Genomic DNA, 20,001 nt, shown 5'->3' on the forward strand with positions numbered 1-20,001 from the left:
TAATTAGGTATAGGCATTATGAAATAAATCACACATATCACAGATAGACGTTTTGTAATATTGTCAGTAAAAACTACATGGAAATGTTCAACTTCAAGTATGGCCTACTGCCACTATTTCATGAAAGCACCAACTTGCAAATTAATTCTAAAAGTAATTCAAATAAAATTGTTCTTGAACACAAATGATCTTTATACTGTTAAACACTTAAATACTGAACATTTCAACTACTCTGTTTAGTTTGGAAACTGCACCGAAATCGAGTTTGTTAGGACACTCTGCAATGAAGTCAAATAGCAAAGCTAAGTTATCAACAATCTTTTTGACATTTCTTGTTAATAATATAAAGTAATTGGCTACTGAAACATCTTAAATTCACTAATTGATTAATCCTACTGTTTCTACCTAGCCGACGGTAGTGGCTCATCAACTTTACTAAGTTTCTGTGTTGTTTTTCTAGACGTGTGCAAAGTGCACGTTTGTTCTCATAGTAATAATCCAGTGTGTGTGTGTGTCCTGCAAAGGCAAGATTAGCTTTTACGCTTCCTCACCGACGACCATTTTACTCTGAATTTATATGTAGTGTTCTTCGCTCTATTGTAAAGTGCTCTGATACCTCTGGTAGATAGATTTGCGAAGTACAATTAAACAATAAGCTATGAAAACAGTATAAGTCCCTGCCATATGCCCCTTCTTTTGTCCTGCAGTTAAAACATTTGTAGGAGATGTAGCGTAATGCCAAGAACAACTTCTTTGTTGTCAGACGTTTAAAAGTGGTTCATCATTCATGTCAAAAAGGTTGTGTTTGGTTCTCATGCCGGACATAACTCGGGATTCCAGTGGCTGAAGACTTTGCAAGGTCCTAGCTTGGCCCTGGTTTTAAGCACACGATCTTTTTCTCTGACTTTTAGCAGGTTAGGGTTATCAGAGTTGGGGTGGAAGGCACCTGGATTTACAGAATGGCAAATAGATTTTTGAAAAGAGAATGATCTAGTGCTCCTTCAGTGCTCCAAGAGCCAATAATTTGGCACGGTAAACTAAAAGGATGAGCAGACATCAGCAGATGAATTTTAGCCATGTTTAATTAGGCAGACAGCTTCCCTCACAGAGAGCCCAGAGAAAGTCAACTCCCACTGCCACAGCTGCCACTAAAAGCTCCATTCTAAACATACTGTCCACGGCTGATGACACAGCCACACTTCTAGCACTCACTTGTCATATTGAGTCTATTCAACTTTCAAGAAAATGGCACTCTTTACACCCCACGCTTTTTTCTGTGTCTTCCAGAATACTGATCTCCTCCTCATCTCCTTCCTCTAAAGGTTCTTCTTTTCTAACAATTTACAGACTCGTTCTTTTGGTCTTGATCATTACAATTTCTGATTCTCCCATCATCCACTTGTCAGAATTTCGCATACTTTTATCTACCTTGATGAGGCACAAACCAGTGATAAACACCTTCTTTCTTTACAGCTCTAGTAATGCGAGTGGAAACCAAATGTTTCTTTAACAGTCTTCTCAATTCTTGCTTTCTTCTTGCGTCCATTAAATCTCTCTTTAGATGTTTGGTCTGATTTAGGGAAAGGGTCCTAAACTGTGAGCTACAGAAAACGAGTTGGAAAGTAATTTTCTACATAAACGCAGTTTTCATTGGGCGATATTCTACTGCAGGAATTAGCAATGCTGTAGCAGTGCTTTAGCCTTTCGATGTGAACACTTCTGGCAAAGAATCCTCTGTGAAAATTACACCTATTGGGAAAAGTTCCTTACTACTGCTTTTGGACATTTTCCTACTATAGTCCTTTGGTCTGCCAATAGTCCACTGGCTGAGTCTCCACAGAGTTGCACACAAGAGGCACAACCTGACCACTCCAGACAAATTCTGGCATTAGATTTTCACTGCTGGAGGATTTTTGAATCAATTTGCATGCCAAAACCCTCGCATTCACTTGGTCTGTAACATACCTGGTTTCCCCAGAGATTCTGGCGCCCTGATGCAGGACATGTGCAGTTGAAAGTACAGGAACCCGTGGCGCTCGAGGAACAACAGGGGCAAATACAGCCACCGATCTTTCTCCTAAGAGGCACCCCGCCCTCACAAACGGGATTCAATGAAGCACAGAGGGGTCGCCGCCATAGTATCTCCATCGGTACGCCGCTGCTCATAGCCCCAAACCCAAATAACACACAGACACCAGTTATTGGAATGAGGAAGCTGCAGGTTTATTTGTTATACAAATAAAAGGTGGGTTATCTTACAGGCGATCCGGTCCGCCCCGCAACCCCTCGTTGCAAGGTACCAGAAGTTTAGCCAAAGAAACACCAGCGGCCATAGCCCGGTGTTGAACCTCCCACCGGTGGACCTATCATCCACCCGTTCCGCCCTCTGAACAAGGGAGAGTTAACTCACACCTGACCCGTCTTCTGTCTGACAGTGAAGGGCAGGTGGGAGTGGGGGCGCGCACAAAATGGTTAATCATGAGTGTCAGTACTCATGCGAAGGCATGAATATGTATTTCTTCTGAAATAAAGCCACTGGATATCGCTCTCTGGCTTGTCGTAAGGACTGAGGAGCCCCCGCCCTCCTCCCTCCGCCCGACCCCAGGTCTCCAGTTCAAGGGTACTGCCAGGCCAGACCCCAGCTTGAGTTGGCGCAGACTCACCTTTGGGCCCGGGTAAAGTGTGTCCCGTATTCGCTTTCTTATCTGCGGTGCATTCAGGTGAATAATTTAACAACATTCTTTAACGTCCTATGAGCAGAAGCCCCTCGGCGTGCATTGTGTTTGTTGTGGCTGAAGGCTTCATTTCCCACGTCAGTTCAGATGATTCCTGGACGACGCTTTTACATCTCACGCTGGAGTTGGCGGCATTTACACGGGATAAACCAACGCCAAAGAAAACTGGGGCACTGCGTCTCGGGGAGCAGAGCCAATCTGGCCATAACGCTTTCACTGTGGAGGGGAGAGAAGGGGGCTGCAGCATTCATGTGGGACATTTACAGCTGAACTCTTTCATACTTTGCTTCCAGCAGGGCCATCCTAGATGGGAAGAGCCCAAAGGTGTCAGAAAGCGGTCACTTTCAGACAGGTGCATGATCCACTGTTTTCTGACATGCAGAATTCTCAGGGCCATATTTATGAAGGTTGTGGTGCAGGGCAGTGCAGCAAGTCAGGGAAACAGCAGGAAGGCGCCGTATATAAGGCATATGCCACATTCCTGTCCTTTCCCCCTGGGCTGGCGCGCAATGGGCTGCCTAGCACCAATGCAGTCACCCTCGCGCCATGGGGCAAGGGTAACTCTGTTGCATGTAGGATTGTTTTGTTTTTTGTTTTCCTGCACAAAAACAATCCTTAGAGGCATTGCAGCACGCATAGAAAGAGGAAGTAACAAGTAGCAATAAATATATTCTCCTTGTTGTGCCTCTCATGGGGAGGCATATCATTTGCCGCATTCTCAGGTTTACCAGGTTTGGAAAACCTGGGAATTCATAAAAAACCATGAGAGTTTCATGGGAACACCCACCACAACGTCCATGGAGCGCCTTCCTTTTGCAGAGTAATGCAATGCAGTGATTTGTGCTGCATTGCATTACCCCGTATTTTTAGGCCATTCAAAGCCCCACAAAGTGGCTTTGCGTGACTTTAAACATATGACTTAGAGGCTTGTGTCACGCATGCACCACGTTGCGTGGGACAAGCATGACTCAAAGCTTTAATAAATAAGCCCCTCAGCTTTTATGAAAGGCAAAAGTGCACTTATGCAGATTAGGACACACCTAAATCCAGTGCCCATTTTGCCTGTCAGTCCTAATTGCCTCACACTGTCATGGAAGTACTATGGTCTCTTTCGAGGTGGAACACAAGTGGGATTCGAGGTTACATCTCTGAAGCCGTGGAGAGGACTGTTGTCCACAAAAGCAATGTGACCTGCAAATCCTCCCACCAGCACCACATTCCCTGCACTACCACTGCACATTATGAATTTACGTAATCTCCGTGGACCCAAAGCTGGACCAGGGACTGGAAGTACTGGCTATTGCACAGAGGTGTATGTACAAGGCACCATACTGTCCACTCTTGTTTAACTTAGAATGTAAGATACAGGGGAAAGTAATGGCAAGCAGAATTTCACCTTTATTGCATAGACCCAGAGCAGTTGTTATAGAAATACATCTGCAAATGTTAGAAGACTCTTATGCAATCAGGGCTGGACTGGGGACCTAAAAAGCAGTGCTGGCAAAAATGCTTAGAAACAGCCGTGCTCCCTTCAGCTCCTCGCGGAATATCTCTGTTTCCATCCTTCCATTCTCTCTCTCTCCTTCCCTTCTCTCTCTCTTCTTCATCGCTGATCTATTTCTTTCTCCTTCCCTCCATCCTCTCTTTCTCTCTCTTGGATCCACCTATGATGGCTGCAATTAACCTCGGGGAGCTGGAGAAAGTGACCGAGGCACAAAGAGTGGCCCTGACCTTTCATCTGAGGCACCAGCCCACTGGAGAAATGCCCAGTGGAACAAAAGGCTTACCGGTCGTGTATGTAATGAATTTGCTTACAGAAGAAGCCTTCCTCCTTGCAAATGCCTCCGTTGACATGGAAAAGGTGTTAAACACCTTTATTTTTAAATATTTATTGACTATAGTACAATTAATGGGATTTGGCGTGTGAATAATGGGATAGATTCACCTATTATAGTCCATCTCAACAGTAAGAGTGAAAACTGGGAAAATCATATCGGTCTCTTGGCCACTATGATGCATAACTCGCCTGGAATGCCCTCGTCTATGCTTCTATTTGCTCAGGCAACGGAACCTCTGATGGAACTGTTCCACTGTGAGGGGGTTAACAGAGCTATCCAAATAGAAGCTTGTGTTCATAAGATTTCTTTTTATGCCAATGATATGGTATTATATTCTAAAGTGATCAGAACCATCGATGACTACTGTCAGCTAACGTAGCTGAGGTATCTTGTGATTGAGCATCAAATTGGAGAAGTCCTGTCTCTACCCTTTTAAATCCCTGGTATAATTCAGGATCCATGACCCATCTTTGCTCTAACTTCAGAACGAGTTACCTTCTGTTGTCTGGGAAAATAAGATATCTGATATGGATTTAGAACCCATTCATGGCAATCTCACAAAGGCTATATATAGCAAATGCCCGTGAGTCATAAGCATTCTGCAAGTCGGCGTAAAACAGCTATAATTCAAATCATATTTCTGCCACATTTCTTTTAATTTGTTAATGTACGACTGTTAGCCTCAGGGGCGTCCGGCACAGCTCGCGGGTGGGGGTGTGGGCTCGTAGAGGAAGGGGGGGGAGCACAGGCTGCATTAAAAAAATAATAATAATAAAGAACAGTTACCTTGCTGCCGTTTGGTCCCACGTCTTCTCTCCTGCTCACCAGTGTCCAACTCCAGGTTGGAACAGGAAGCAGGCAGCCATGTTTCCACCCCTAAGCCAATCACAATGCTGCAATGTAGCATTGGGATTGGTCTGAGCATCGTGACATGGCACTCAGCCAGGGGCTGGAGGGGTGGCCATGTTTTCCATGTAGGCTGTAATGCAGCCTGCATGGAGAACAGGGAAGTGTGCATGACTTTTTTGGGCCGACCAAACCGTCTTTGCACACGGAGTGTTCTACCACTCCTCCCCTGCTCTGCCCACCCCCTCATGCTTGCTGCTGCAGCAGGAGGACAAAATAATTGATAATAAGATTCTGTTATTATCATTTTATTTTTCCTTTCTTTTTCTGCTTCCTTGCAGTGGGGTAACGCTCCTCCGCCGTAGCGGAGGAGCCGCCACTGGTTAGCCTATCCGAGCAGTCACACCGTGTTTTGGACTCCATACTTGCTGATCGCATATGGGGCGATGGGACACAGTCATGGGTGTAATTTCAATCACTGGCAATGGAAGGGAGACGGGACTCCAGGACTACCAGCTGTGCTTCTCCCCTGCAGCAGGCAGACAAGTGGTTTGCAGATGTAATTCAGGCTCAGTACATGTGGGAGTTGACAGAGGGTAATTCCTTGATCAATTTACTAAGCAAGCTAGACAATGTTGGAGTTGAGTCTTGTTTTTTACGGGCATGAAAAAGGCATATGCACTATGGATGCCAATACCTAGCTTTGAGAAATAGCAGTCTCAAATAATTTCCCTTGGAGATCACTAATCTACAGCAATTTCCTCTAGCAATCTCGCTGCCAAGCATACATACTTCCAACCAGTCTTGAAAGAGCTAAATGTGGAAAAAAACACTTTATGTGTCCAAGTTTAATAGTTAATAAAATCTCACATCAGTAGATCAATAATATACCCAATATCAAAAATTCTTCCAAGATAAAATGTATAAAAAGAAGAGAAGCGATAATACATAAGACAGTCACATTTGTCATTCAACAATGTTAATTCGTAGGAAACAGTACAAGAAACACATCGTAGAAACAAATTTCTTTTCAAGTATGTGAAACTGTGTTCCCAAATTTAACAACGAGTAGGAGTGGACGCGTTTCGGTGGGTAACACCAGATATAAACCACCTTCTTTAGGACAATAAGACTAATCCCCCCTATCAATAATTTAGCATAAAAAAAGGTGTTAGGACTCGGGTGGTCTAGAAACACCTCAATTTGTCCATTGTATGGTCTAATATACCCACCTCAAATACCTTTATATGTATGATGAGGCTGCTATAATTGTAATTAAAATCGCTCAGCGACAGAGAGTCACTCAAGGATCTCCATATTAGCGTAGTTAAACTTCAATGACTAATTGCTTTTACACCCATCTGTATCAAATAATCCACCATTCAATGGTAGGGGACAAATGAGGCAGTTTAAGAACCGTCCACTTGAATATATCCTGAGCAGACAACTAATATGAAAAGTCTGTCCCAGTTTCTTACAGAACACGCGCTACCTTAAGTACATCTGTTCCATCTTCCACTATGGGCTACCAGTAATTCAAAATTAATGCAACTGTTTGCAAAGAAGAGCAAAGGCCTCGCCGTCATCAATTAAAGGAGCAAGCTAGACAATGCTGGAGCTAAGTCTTGTTTTGTACGGACACAAAAAAGCCTTACGCACCAGAGACGCCAATACCTGGCTTTGAAAAATAGCTACATTATCAGATATAACCGTATGGCAAGGGCAGGTATCACAACAGAGGGGGGGGACCTACGTGAAGGTGACAAACAACTTACATTTTAGAGACTTCAGCAAAAGTGTATCCCATTCCACCAAGACAGTGCTTCATTTTTGGCTCAAGGATTAGCGGTATAAAGAGGGTTTGGATTGCCATTCTAAAGCGCCCTACACACACGCCAGTGCTTTTACATCTAGAAATGAGAGGGGGCAAAGGGTGTTCCAGCTATATCATGCTATATTTAACAAGGTAAGAACTGTTGAAGGCTTGGGTGAAAATCTACTAGAACTGTCCAAGGTGGTTTGGAATCAGTAGTGGGATACCCACGTGTGGTGTCTAGGAACACTAGGCTTTAATTGATTGCACCATACTAAGTTGAACCTGAGCGGCTTACACAAAATATTCCTATAAATTGCAGTCACATGTTTGGCTAAAAACACTCATTTACAAGAGACCTGTGCAACTGGAGCGTCACTTTTCATGACACTCTGGTGGCACAGGCTACTCAATCATATCTATGAGGCCATTCAAAGCAACCCTGCGTGGTTTTCCATGGTCACTGACTCTCTAATGAAGGGTTTTTAGTATCTAGGGATTATAGGCGCACTGCTGTATAACACAAATTATAATTATGCCAAAAGGGTCAGATGGCCCCTCACACTTTCTAAATTTTATCCAATCCTAGGCACACATCAAGGTAAAATCACATTATGTCGGGCCCAGACTTTTGTTCAAGGGCTGCTGGCAGACAGTGCTGCAGAATGTCGTAATGCTGAGTACCAAAGCTGTATACATTTGAGTCCATTTCAACCTACCACCAGACAATCCCAGTCTCTTTCACTCCTGCACAGTCTTTGTCGAAACAGCTTTCTCCCTCTGTCACCGTTTTCCCTCCTTTCTCTTCCCCCTTCTTTCCCGCTTTGAGTTTTCTCTCTGTTATTCAGGGTCAAAGTGTGCTGAGGAAAAATAAGTAACCAAAAATAAGTGCAAGAGGGCCCCACCAGCAACCACAGGTTCAAAATAAGCACTGCACATATCCACAAACCAGCCAGCTATTGCGAGCCCGCACATCCGCAGTAGGTCTGTGCCTGTCTGCTGTTAGTATTCCTCAAATGTACATGGCAGCTGAAGCAAGAATTTGATCCTGTCGAAGACATTCAAAGAGAAAACTCCTTATTCAGAATGCAAAATAGCACATGATTGATAAACAGTCCAGTGGTTCACGATGGGCCTGCATCAATAACTGTTTATGATTATACATATCCATAGTGACCTAAGACAATCTCCCACAGTGACTCCTGTGCTATGACTCCATGTCTGAAACGCACACCCCATTTAAATTACTCATGCACCCATTATTCTCTGAGATGCACACGCTACACTTTATTACCTTTAATCCATCACTGTAGTTGGAATATTTGCACCCGTCTTAAAAGCCCTCTAAGATTCACAGGTTTAAATGTATCTAACTTTCATGCAGCGTAACGCAGCAGACACCCTGCTGCACTGTTTTGCGTGAAAGAGAGGGCAGGAATGAGCCTTATCTATCAAGATATGGTGCATTCCTGTCCTCTGCCTGCGCTGACGCACAATTAGCAGCTTAGCGCCATTGCAGGCCCCCTTGCGCCATGGAGTAGGGTGCCTGCATTAAGGGCAGGATTGTTTTTGCGTAGGAAGGGACTCCTTCCTCTGCAAAATCAATCCTTTGATGCATACTCCTCTTTCTACATATGCTGCTGAATTGAACACACTTAGAAAGAGAAAACAACGAGGAGAAATATAGATATTTCCCCTTGTTGAGCCTCTGGTGGGAAGGTGTAGAATTTCTATGCATTTCCAGGTCTACCAGTATTGGTAAATCTCAGAATACCTCAGAACACATGGGTAGATGTATGGGAACAGCCACGCTCCCCCCATGTAATACCCCCACCACGTAGAGTAACATAAGGCAGTGACTTGCCCTGCCTTGCGTTACTCCAGACTTACCAAGTCACACAGGGCCATGCAAGGTGGCTTGCGTGGCTTAGTAAATCTTATCTAGATTTTACTTCGCTCTTGCGTGACCTTGCGTGGCACAATGGAGATGCAAAATTTGGATAAATCTGGCCTACAATTTAGAGGTGGACACAAGGAAGAACTAACGTAAATCAGTGGTTCTCCAAACCTGCCAAACTCGCGGTTCCATCTCTGTATTTAGAGGTGCAGGACCAGTGGGTTTTCCATGGTGGAGCGGCAGCTGCAGAAGTCCATCTGCACAGTGCAGCCAGCTTCAAAGAGTCCGAAGGCCTGACCTATTTAGGCTGGACCAGTGCGTAATCTGAAGAATAAATGTTGGGTCCAAGGTTTGCTCTGAAGCCCACTGCCGGCGCTATTGAATGTCCGTGTAGAAAGCAGGAAGGCTGCCTCACCTCATGCCTTATTAAATTCACCACCAGACGCTCCCTGCCCCTTTATCTCACTATTGTGGTTCTTTTTGTTTCTGCTTTCTCCTTTTGTCATGGTTTCCCGTCTTTCTTTTTCTCTACCTTTCTTCCTTGTGTTTTTTCCCTCTTGATGTGAGTCAAAGTCTAATGAGGAAAAATAGGTGCCAGTCCTTTAAAAAGAGTGCTAGCTACCACCGGCTCAATTTAAGCACTGGGTTGGCCTTCCACTGCATTTTTTTCCTGTCTGCAACCGCTAACCAGGTACGACGGGATGCACAGGAAAATGAAACAAAGTCCTTTAGGTACAAGGAGGAAAAAACTCCACATCTGGGTCTGGTCGCACTAACCTTGCTGCCTGCCAGTATTTCATTTTATTGTCAAAATTGCTTCCTCTAGATCAGTGGGAGCAATCTCACCAAAATGATTACTGCTGACTCAGCAAGAACTCTAACTATGGTGAGTGGTCCTTTGCCTATAAGGCAGAAATGATGGCTTCCAAAGGTTAATTCCTTAGGTCTTGAAAAATTCCTTGCACCTCAAACACTATCTTTCCGTATTACTCACATTATACACCTGCCATGTGCTTACAGTGCACTCCGGTATTTCTCACAAACATTAACCCATTAATACCAATGTTCCCTCTAATTTTTCTTATGTGTGACAATAGAATGTTGATGTGCACTCTTTTATTGCCTGTGTGCGCAACTGAGAGATACGATGTGCAACAATGGTATATCTAGGGAGTTTACCCAAACATAATCACTGGGACCTGGGTCATAACAGTACTGAGAAGGAGGGGTCCCAGTGTGAAAAAGCAATAACCACAAAATTTACAAAATAATTTGAAAATACAATGAATGAATCCGCACTGTTTTTATTCACAATGTGGATATGTTTATCAAATATAGTATCAGGTCGTACAAATTTCAATCGGTTGTACAGTGCCCCATTGGGAAAAGGGGGAAGTGAAAAGGTGAGGATAGTGTGGTAAAGGGAATCGTGACAGTAAAATCAAGTATCAGAGATGCATTTGTACGTCAATTTCCATATACAAAACAAGAGACCATAGGTTCAATGCATCACTAAATAAGTGTCATACTTCACAAAATACATTAATGTTGGAATATTGGCGTGAAGCTGATGTACAAGGAACAACGTGTCGACGTTTCGACCCTCAAATTGTTGCAGGGATTAGTGGTGCCCTTGCTGTGGGGTCTTCATCAGGACAGGGCACGGGGCAAGCAACCTAATCAATATATATCACAGGAGTTATTAATTATACTTGATCGTCTGGTTAGGAGTCACAACACGATTCATAAAGTAAATGAGCACACATTAAGGGAAAGAGCGTACCAATTTGATTGTAGCTCATGGGCGGTATGTATAAACTGATTATTAACTTACAATGAGGGCGTTCGTGGAGCGGTGGAATTCGAATGGACCCGGGGACGGTGGATATGGAAATATCTGAAACAAGATGTCTGATTTTAGATTGGGGGCCACAAGGGACATCTATGGTCCGTATCACTTGATAAGCTGCGGTGTTTACCGGCCACGAGCTGTATTGCCATGCTAATAATGGCATGTCCTATTCCTTAATTCCAGACACTATGGTCTGTACCAATTTAATGTATTATTCACTTCCAGATCGATCGGTCTACATTAGTTTTATTTCTATATTTTTTTTCTTAAGAGATGAACAATTATCCAGATGCTCTGAGCCTGCCCTTGATTTACAAGATGAGCTACAATCAAATTGGTACGCTCTTTCCCTTAATGTGTGCTCATTTACTTTATGAATCGTGTTGTGACTCATAACCAGACGATCAAGTATAATTAATAACTCCTGTGATATATATTTATTAAGTTGCTTGCCCCGTACCCTGTCCTGATGAAGACCCCACAGCAAGGGCACCACTAATCCCTGCAACAATTTGAGGGTCGAAACGTCGACACGTTGTTCCTTGTAGATCAGCTTCACGCCAATATTCCAACATTAATGTATTTTGTGACGTATGATACTTATTTAGTGATGCATTGAACCCATGGTCTCTTGTTTTGTATATGGAAATTGACGTACAAATGCATCTCTGATACTTGATTTTACTGTCACGATTCCCTTTACCACACTATCCTCACCTTATCACTTCCCCCTTTTCCCAATGGGGCACTGTACAACCGATTGAAATTTGTACTACCTGATACTATATTTGATAAACATATCCACATTGTGAATAAAAACAGTGCAGATTCATTCATTGTATTTTCAAATTATTTTGTAAATTTTGTGGTTATTGCTATTTCACACTCGGACCCCTCCTTCTCAGTACGATGTGCAACAAGGCAAGTGGATCCGCTACCACTTATAGGTAAATACCAAGTATTGGCACTGTCAATAAGCCTTGCTTTTAATTTAAAGTGACTTCTTGGTCACTAATTGGTTTAAGCACTAAATAAGTCATCACACATGCACCCTGTCAATCATCCTTGCACTTGTGCATCCATAAATTGCTTAGGGCTATATGTATGAAAATATTCTTTTGCGATTCTCAAATAGCGATTTTTTGGGAATCACTATTTGATAATCGCACAACACTATGTATGTAGGATTTGCAAATAATTTTTCGAATCCTACATATTCCTTAATTGCAAATTGCAAATTGCGATTCGCAATTAAGGAATACCTCCCCATTCATTCCTGGGAAGACATTCTCAATTTGCAATTCTCAATTAGAGAATCGCAAATTGAGAATGCAATTTCAAGGGTTCCAGGGTGTCAAAAGGACACCCTGTTGCACCCCTAAAATGTGCATGTGTGCACATGTGGCACACATACATGCCCTAAGGGCATGTATGTGTGCCACATGGCACTTTGAAAATTGCAAAAAAGTGAATTTTTCAGAGAAATCACAAATTACCATCAACTTGAAGTTGGTGGTAATTTGCGATTCCTTGAGGGCCAAATTGCACTTTTCTGTGCTTCTTACATTGCATTTAAGGAATCGCAATTTGTGATTCCTCAAATGCAATCGAAAAATAGGGAATCGCAAATTTTGTGATTCCTTATTTTGCAAGGCAGTTTTCCTTTCATACATACCACTGAACCCAAATGCGATTGCAAACACCGAAATTCTGCGAATTTCAGCGTTTGCGATCGCAATTTGGAATGATACATATGGCCCTTATTCGTTCTTGCATTTACCAACTTACACAACCACAATACAGCACATACACAAATTGAGCCACATTTGCAAGATAAATTGAAAGAATAAAAGTAGAAAAAATACGACATGCTATTTGCTAAAATGGCAGACATATGTGTGCAATAATAAAGTTAAAAAAAGCAGCTCATTTCTTGCGCTCTGTTTGTGCCTTCTCCGCTCATTTCTTGCCCTCTGTTCATGCCTTTTCTGCCCATTTCTTGCCCTCTGTTTCTGACTTCACTGCTCGTATCTTGCCTTCTTTTTGCCTTTTCTGCTCATTTCTTGCCCTCTGTTCGTGTCTTCTCTGCTCATTTCTTGCCCTCTTTTTGCCTTTTTCTGCTCAACTCTTCACCTCTGTGCCTTCTCTGCTTGTTTCTTACCCTCTTTTTGTCTTTTCTGATCGTTTCTTGCCCTCGGTTTGTGCCTTCTCTGCTCATTTCTTACCCTCTTTTTGCCTTTCTGATCAATTCTTGACCTCTGTTTGTGCCTCCTCTGCTTGATTCTTACACTCTTTTTGTCTTTTCTGCTCACTTCTCACCCTCTGTTTGCCTTTACTGCTTACTTCTTGCTCTCTGTTTTGCTTTTTTTTGCTCGTCTCTTGCCCTCTTCCTGACGTTTTCCTCCTCCCGCTGCCCAGCGCCCCTCTTTCCCCACAGGACACCTTCCCTGGTAGAGTTCAGAAACAAACTCTAAACTTGGCTTTTTGACAGAGGTCTTGCATCCCAGCTCCCAGATATCCTCAGGGGTGACAGCGCTGCACACTGAAAATGCTGAGTGATTGATCGATTCAAATAAAGATACTTTAAAAAAGGTTATGATTGTTTGAAAAATGTTGATTTGCAACGTTTCTAATGGAAGTGAGTGGGAGAACTTGGTGAACTGGTTTGTGGGCAAAGGCCTATTGTTTGGGAATCCACTGCCAGTCCTTGCTTTCTGGCGCACGTTCCGAAGTAATTGACGTTAGTTTTTATTATCAGATAAGTAATATTACGAAATCATTCCTTAAATGCCCCTAAATGCCAGATGACCTTTTAAGTACTTAGTGCCTGGGCAAGTATTTTCAGTGGCCACTTAGAGTGTACTCTCTGCTAAGCCTAAAATGTTTGCCCTATTTGTTCATCTTTTACTTTGTCATGTGTATACAGTTGGCAATACCCTGTTTCGCTAATAAAAGATATGAAAAGGGCACTCACTTGTTCCTAATCTGTCTGGGGCCCCAGAAACCCTAGATCTAGCCCTGCTGCTGTGTTTGTAATCGCTGCCCAAGTGTCAATGGCACAAACTGCAGAGCTCCTGGCAGTTTCTAGAAGGGGAATGAAAAACTAACATATTGAGCAGTTTCAGGCGGGAGACACGAATGTAAATGGCAAAACCCAAAAGTGGAGTGGTGCACTATCATTATAAGTAAAGAGAGTTATTTTCAATAAGTCTTCTAGTCTTTGTTAAGTTGTCTTAAGCAATCCTTTATTGCAACAATCCAAATATAGGAAATTGTCAGCCAATGCATTTCGTTCATAGCAATGAACTTCTTCAGGGCTTATGTATATGTGGCTTCTGAGTAGGCATGTACAAAAAAGGCTGCAAGGGCCTCCTTGATAAGGGCCAGTCTGCGGTAAAATCTGTAGAAAAAGTGAAAGCAACCGTCAGCTCCGTCGGTCTGTGTGGTCAGTAGGTGAGCATTTTAGGAGACACTGCATATGTAACTGACTAACAACTGAAGGTGCTGTACTGAATGGAAGCATCTTACAAACAGTAAAAGCACATGTGAAGCCAGTGACACCACACAGTGCAAAGAAATAGAGAAGAACTGGAGAAATCAGGAGGTGGCGTGGTCGGAGGCAGTGATGTAAGGTGCAGCACGCTGGTGAAGAGCGTTTAACAAGTCACTGCAGAAGTGAATGGGCAACAAAAATAGCAGAGGCTGCTGAACTAAGACCAACCACCATACTGACTGATAAGACCTCAGACAAGCATGTGTGACACCACAGCCAGACACAGAAGGAGAAAACAAAAGGTGGAGGCAGCTCTGCCAAGTACCATGCATCAGGCGTTCGACTAACGCATTTCAGTGTGGTGATCAGCATCACTGCACTGAAATGCAAAGTCAAGCATTATTGCCCCACAGCTGTAAAGCGGAGAGCGCTGCTATAATTATAAAGCACCATACAAGCTGTAGTGGCGGCGCCTAGTGTGCGCTGCTGCCGGCAAACTAAGGGTGCTCTTTGGCTGAGCTATAGCTTAGTTCCCCTCTACAGAGTGGTGTGCTATAATGTTACAAAAAATGTTACAAAATACACCAAAGTGCCGCGATATCCCTGACGTCAGAGGAGGACGGGTCAGTGCCCAATTGCTACCTAGTGTCTTGACTGACAAGTGACTTTAGATGGGCCTGGCACCAGCTTCCTGAGGTGGGAGCGGGTGGGCCACCACACAGGTCAAAGTTGGCTGATGGAGCAATCGTGATACCGTCCCCATGGCTGACTGCCATAAACAATAATGGCTTACTTTTAGTAGCTTGCACACCTGCGGTATCCGGCAGCTGCTACCGGACCCGGCCCCACCGGCGCCAACATGGATACATGTGTGTAATCAGGGCTGAGCAGAGAATCCTTGCCACAGGACTGAGCCAGTCAGTCCACGGTACTCAGCATAATCATTGCTTACGGCCAGCGGGGCCGCCAATTTCCGTTGTGCGTGTTCCCAGTCAGGTCAGTGTTTATTTTATTTTGATATATCCTCATGGCCGGTGTTCCGCTGCGCCTTTGGTGTCTCTCTGTGGAGCCTTGGGAGAGCGTTATCTGAAGCGCTTTGTGGCCTGTTTTATTTCTTGATCAAGTAGCCCCCCCCCCATGTTTCTTGACAACACCAGGTCTCTCCTCCTCACAAGCAGAGGGAAAAAAGTCAGAAGCCGCATATGAAGGTGGAATCTTCACTTAGTTAAACCAGAAACACTCAGTCTGCCCAGCGGGCCAGATCAGATTTCACAGCAAACCATTTCCCATAGGGAACAAATATTTATTAGAAAGTCTTGTAAAATAGCATAGGCTGTGTCTGGTTTATTCTTGGTGCCCATCTATATGGCACAGTTTACTTTCAATTTATTAGGGCATCTTCTTAAAATACAAAGAATTTCAAGCAATTATTCGGACAGTGCAAACATAGGTGAACTGCTCACCCAGTTGTATGTGTAAAGTGTGGATCATCTCAATCACAGTGCCTTCCCATAAAGTACAGCTGCCTGCTTAGTTGTGACGTAAATGCGTGTCTCCCACTCTCAGCTTTCGAATGCAGCTGTGCTTACTGCTCATGTCACTGTGTGTGAGTCTGCGAGTCATGCAGCTTTCAGTGTGTCTTATCTTTTGTCTGCAATTTTGGCTAGAGTCTGATAAATCGAAGTTGTTTATATTTCTAACGTTTTCCAGCAGTTAACTTAGGTTCTCGTTGCTCAAATGGGTGATATTTCTGATATTTATGTGTTTCCCTTGTCTTCATTGCTTGATTTTGCTCACGATAAACTGAATTAGTTCAGGAAACAATGACACCTGTTATATATGAAAGTGAGAAGTACCAAAAGTGCAGTGAAAAATGCTATATAAAAATCAACGTATTATTATGGGTTCTCTAGCAAAGCACATTTTACTAGTTTCCTTTTCAATGTTGTAGGATGCTATATTTTTTATTGGACCTAAAAAATAAGTAGGGTGTTGCATCTTAAATACATGGGCTTTCACACCGCTCTGCTTCTTATGCCAGACCAGTAAAATGAATCACATACCAAAACAAACATGCAGGCATCATTTTCGGATCAGTCGGGTGACAAAAAAAACGTATATGATACAGCATGTAATGCTATTGCTATCTGTTACATGAGAGCGATTTAGCAATACAAATTTTTTGGATAGATATATATTTATTGGTATAGTGGATAAATATCTTTTTCTTTAGTTTCTGAATGTAATGGATTTCGGTTAAGGGCACCCCTGTCCTGATTAACAGCAGTCTAATGATATTGTACACCTCCTTTAACTTCACTTTAAAAGCTTGAAAGATTTTGCATATACTTTCAGCAAAAAATATTCTCAATTTGATTTATAATGAAATTCTCAGTGTCACTCATAATCATTGAAATGTACTCATAATTACTCTAAAATTACGAAGATGTCACACATGCACATGGCAATCTGAAACCTTGGCAGCTATGTGGAGGAGCCAGAGGTCTGTGGACTTTGCAAACGGGAGTCAGGTTGCAGAGAAAGCTCTGGGAATTCTCACCTGCTGCTTAATGACAGCGTTGCAGGCATTTAAATGTCCCCCATTAGCATTTGTAAAGATGAAAAACAAGTCTTTAGAAATGCATTTGGAAGCGCAGCAGCATCACCATGAGCCACACTTCAGATTCTCCACTGAAGTATTTACTGAATGCGTGGAATCCTTTGTAGTGCGTGCTGATTTTAGGTGTCTGCGCGGAGGGAAACCTAGGCGTGCGCGCCCGCTCAGGCGCGCAGTTTAGAGGGAACCATGGTTAAAACTGCATATGATTAAAACTAAAACAATACTTCACAATCTCTATACCCTTACACTGTGCTCCTTTGTTTCCAATGATATCACTGTAAACCATGTTTTTCTTAAGCTTTCTCCTATCATGTTCATGCTATTGGTATTGTACCCACAAACTACCCCTTTAATATCTTCTGCATTCTTCTCTCCTCTAGGGCTGGTCTGAAGGAAAACGATGTAATCATCAGCATCAACGGAAAGACAGTGGTATCATCCAATGATGTCACAGACGCCATCAGGAAGGATGGTACCCTGAATATGGTGGTGCGTCGAGGAAATGAGGATGTGGCACTGACGGTGGTGCCAGTGGAGATCAACCCATAAGTTGTGTCAGATTTTATCTCACATTCAAGGACCTGGGTCCTCTCTTCATATTACTCAGGGCTGGTGCCGGCAACAGCAAACTTGACCTGCATTAAGGCTTCCTCAGGGGCAGGGCCTGGAATGGCAATGGAACTGAATTAGGGAATGGAAAAAAGAAGCAGAGGAGGGTAAGGTATGGGCATACATTGGTGTAGTAATGGAGTTTAGTCTAGGGACATGTATGCTTGTAGTGAAAGAGTTCAGTATGAACTTGCATGGGTGTAATATTGAGTGGACTTTACAATGGGGCATACTTTGATTCAATGTTTTATTAGGGGGCCATTTAAGGGAGCAGTAAAGTGGCCTATTGCAGAAGGGTTGGTGCAGTCTACAAAGCAATATTAACATGGGTGGTCACACAAGTGTCCTCTGTTGGAAGACTGGTAGTAGCAGGCATGGGGATATGAAAGAGTGGGTAGACATGGGTCAAGTAAGGGATGCTGACATAGGGCCGTAGTGGGGGCTTTAGGGTGGGCTGTAAATTGGTAGAAATAGGTGCCGCAAAGGAGGGCTGCGAGCGGGCACGCAGACCCCATGCCTTGGTGGATAGACAATTGTGCTTCTCAACTGGATTTCATCCATGCTCTGCAATATCTGCCGGATGCCAAACTAGCCTCACTTTTCATATGATTATCTCACATACTCCGCAGAATTGTCAGCAAATGTTACTGGTAACACAAAATAAAAGTTCCTATGAGGATGAAAGACAGACTCTGCCTCTTGCTGGAAGTGACTGGGGGTGATGCAGGGGGAGTAATCTCTACGCTGTTGTAACCTGAACATGCTAGAGGCGGGAAGGCTGGTTGGGATGATGCAGGCAGGCTCTCTTCTGAGTACATTTAACTACATTTTGAACTATGTGTGAGCAACTCTTGCAGAATCTTACAAAATCACTGATTTACAAGGTGTAGGAAATCAGGAGCCCAGACACGCTTTATTACCACCTGCCACTGGGCATCATTACACTTGAATGAGCTGGCCTAACCGTCCTCACACTGAGCTCCCTATTCTACAGCCACATAGAAAGAGTGACCAGTTTGCAGTCTGTTAGGCATCTTCCAGCACTCCATGGAAATATAACTTAAAGGCAATTGTGTGTAGGAATACCGAGCACAAAAATATTGCGCAGCAAAAGTATCGTGGCAGGTTATCGACTACTAAAATACAGCGAAACATGAAGGTAATTATGAATAGGGTAGTATTGAATTGCCAATTGTTTGACTCCACGTCTACATACCTGTGATGTATATATATCACACAGATTTATATCTATCTATCTATCTATCTATCTATCTATCTATCTATCTATCTATCTATCTATCTATCTATCTATCTATCTATCTATCTATCTATCTACCCGAAGGTAGCAGAGTGATTTACATGAGAATCAACAATGTAACAGAACAAGTTCAGCAAATTAAACAATACATCAAAAAATAAGCAATACAATTAGGAGGGGAGAGAAAGGACAGAGAGAAGTAGTGGAGGGGGCAGGGGAGGTGAGAAAGGGAGGATAAGGGAAGAGATAAGGCAAGAGGCATTGATTTGTTTTCTGCAGTCCAACCAATAAATGGACTTAAAATCACGTTGGGTGTGGCGCCTCACTTGAGAGCTTCTCTCTTTTCTTTATATATATATATATATATATATATATATATATATATATATATATATATATATATATATATATATATATATATATATATATATATATATATATCCTACTGGCACTTGCCAGTAGGTAGCTATAGTTAGGACCTAGTTTCCATAGGAAATCCGCAACATTCTATTCGGAATAACTTTAGCGCCGGTCGACGAATCTTCGGGAAATTCTCCAAAAAAATGACCTGCTCCGCTATGCTCCTTCCCTGAAAGTTTGGGGGTGATTCGTCAAGCGGGGGCTGAGAAAAAAGGGGGTCCCAAAACATGTTTTCCCCATGCAATTTTCAATAGTACCTTTAAGACGGGCTACAGCCGGAACTGCTGAATGGAATTACACCAAATTTGGCAAAAAAGTAGCGTTCGGTTCACAGATTATGCTTTTTGTTAAATAGTGTAAATCCGCTCAGTAGTTCCTGAGAAAATCAAAAGTAAAATCATAGATATATCTAGAGATGAAGTACCGTACTCTGTACTGTACTCTGTACCTTCCTGAGCACGAGTATATGCTAATTGGCTGTCAACACTCCAAACCAGGAAGTGTTGGCAGCCATCTTGTGCCTCAGTAGAACTGAGGCGCAAGATGGCGGGGTACGCGTAGGTACGCGTACCCCGTGAAAAAAAAAAACAGTCTGATTTTCATTGTAATTAGCCCCCGGG

The 20,001-nt window shown here is 43.0% G+C and overlaps 1 protein-coding gene across 1 annotated transcript in view; it reads left to right on the forward strand.

Moving 5' to 3' along the window:
• HTRA1 (HtrA serine peptidase 1) overlaps positions 1 to 18,387 on the forward strand; it is a 336,396-nt gene extending 318,009 nt beyond the window's left edge. The window contains exon 9 of the mRNA XM_086922970.1: positions 17,475 to 18,387. Within this exon, the coding sequence (XP_086779096.1) occupies positions 17,475 to 17,643 (169 nt within the window). The 3' untranslated portion in view covers positions 17,644 to 18,387. The remainder of the gene's footprint in view (positions 1 to 17,474) is intronic.
• Positions 18,388 to 20,001: the final 1,614 nt, after the last annotated feature.

Source organism: Lissotriton vulgaris, chromosome 5 (assembly GCF_964263255.1).
Source record: "Lissotriton vulgaris chromosome 5, aLisVul1.2, whole genome shotgun sequence".
Taxonomy (NCBI): domain Eukaryota; kingdom Metazoa; phylum Chordata; class Amphibia; order Caudata; family Salamandridae; genus Lissotriton; species Lissotriton vulgaris.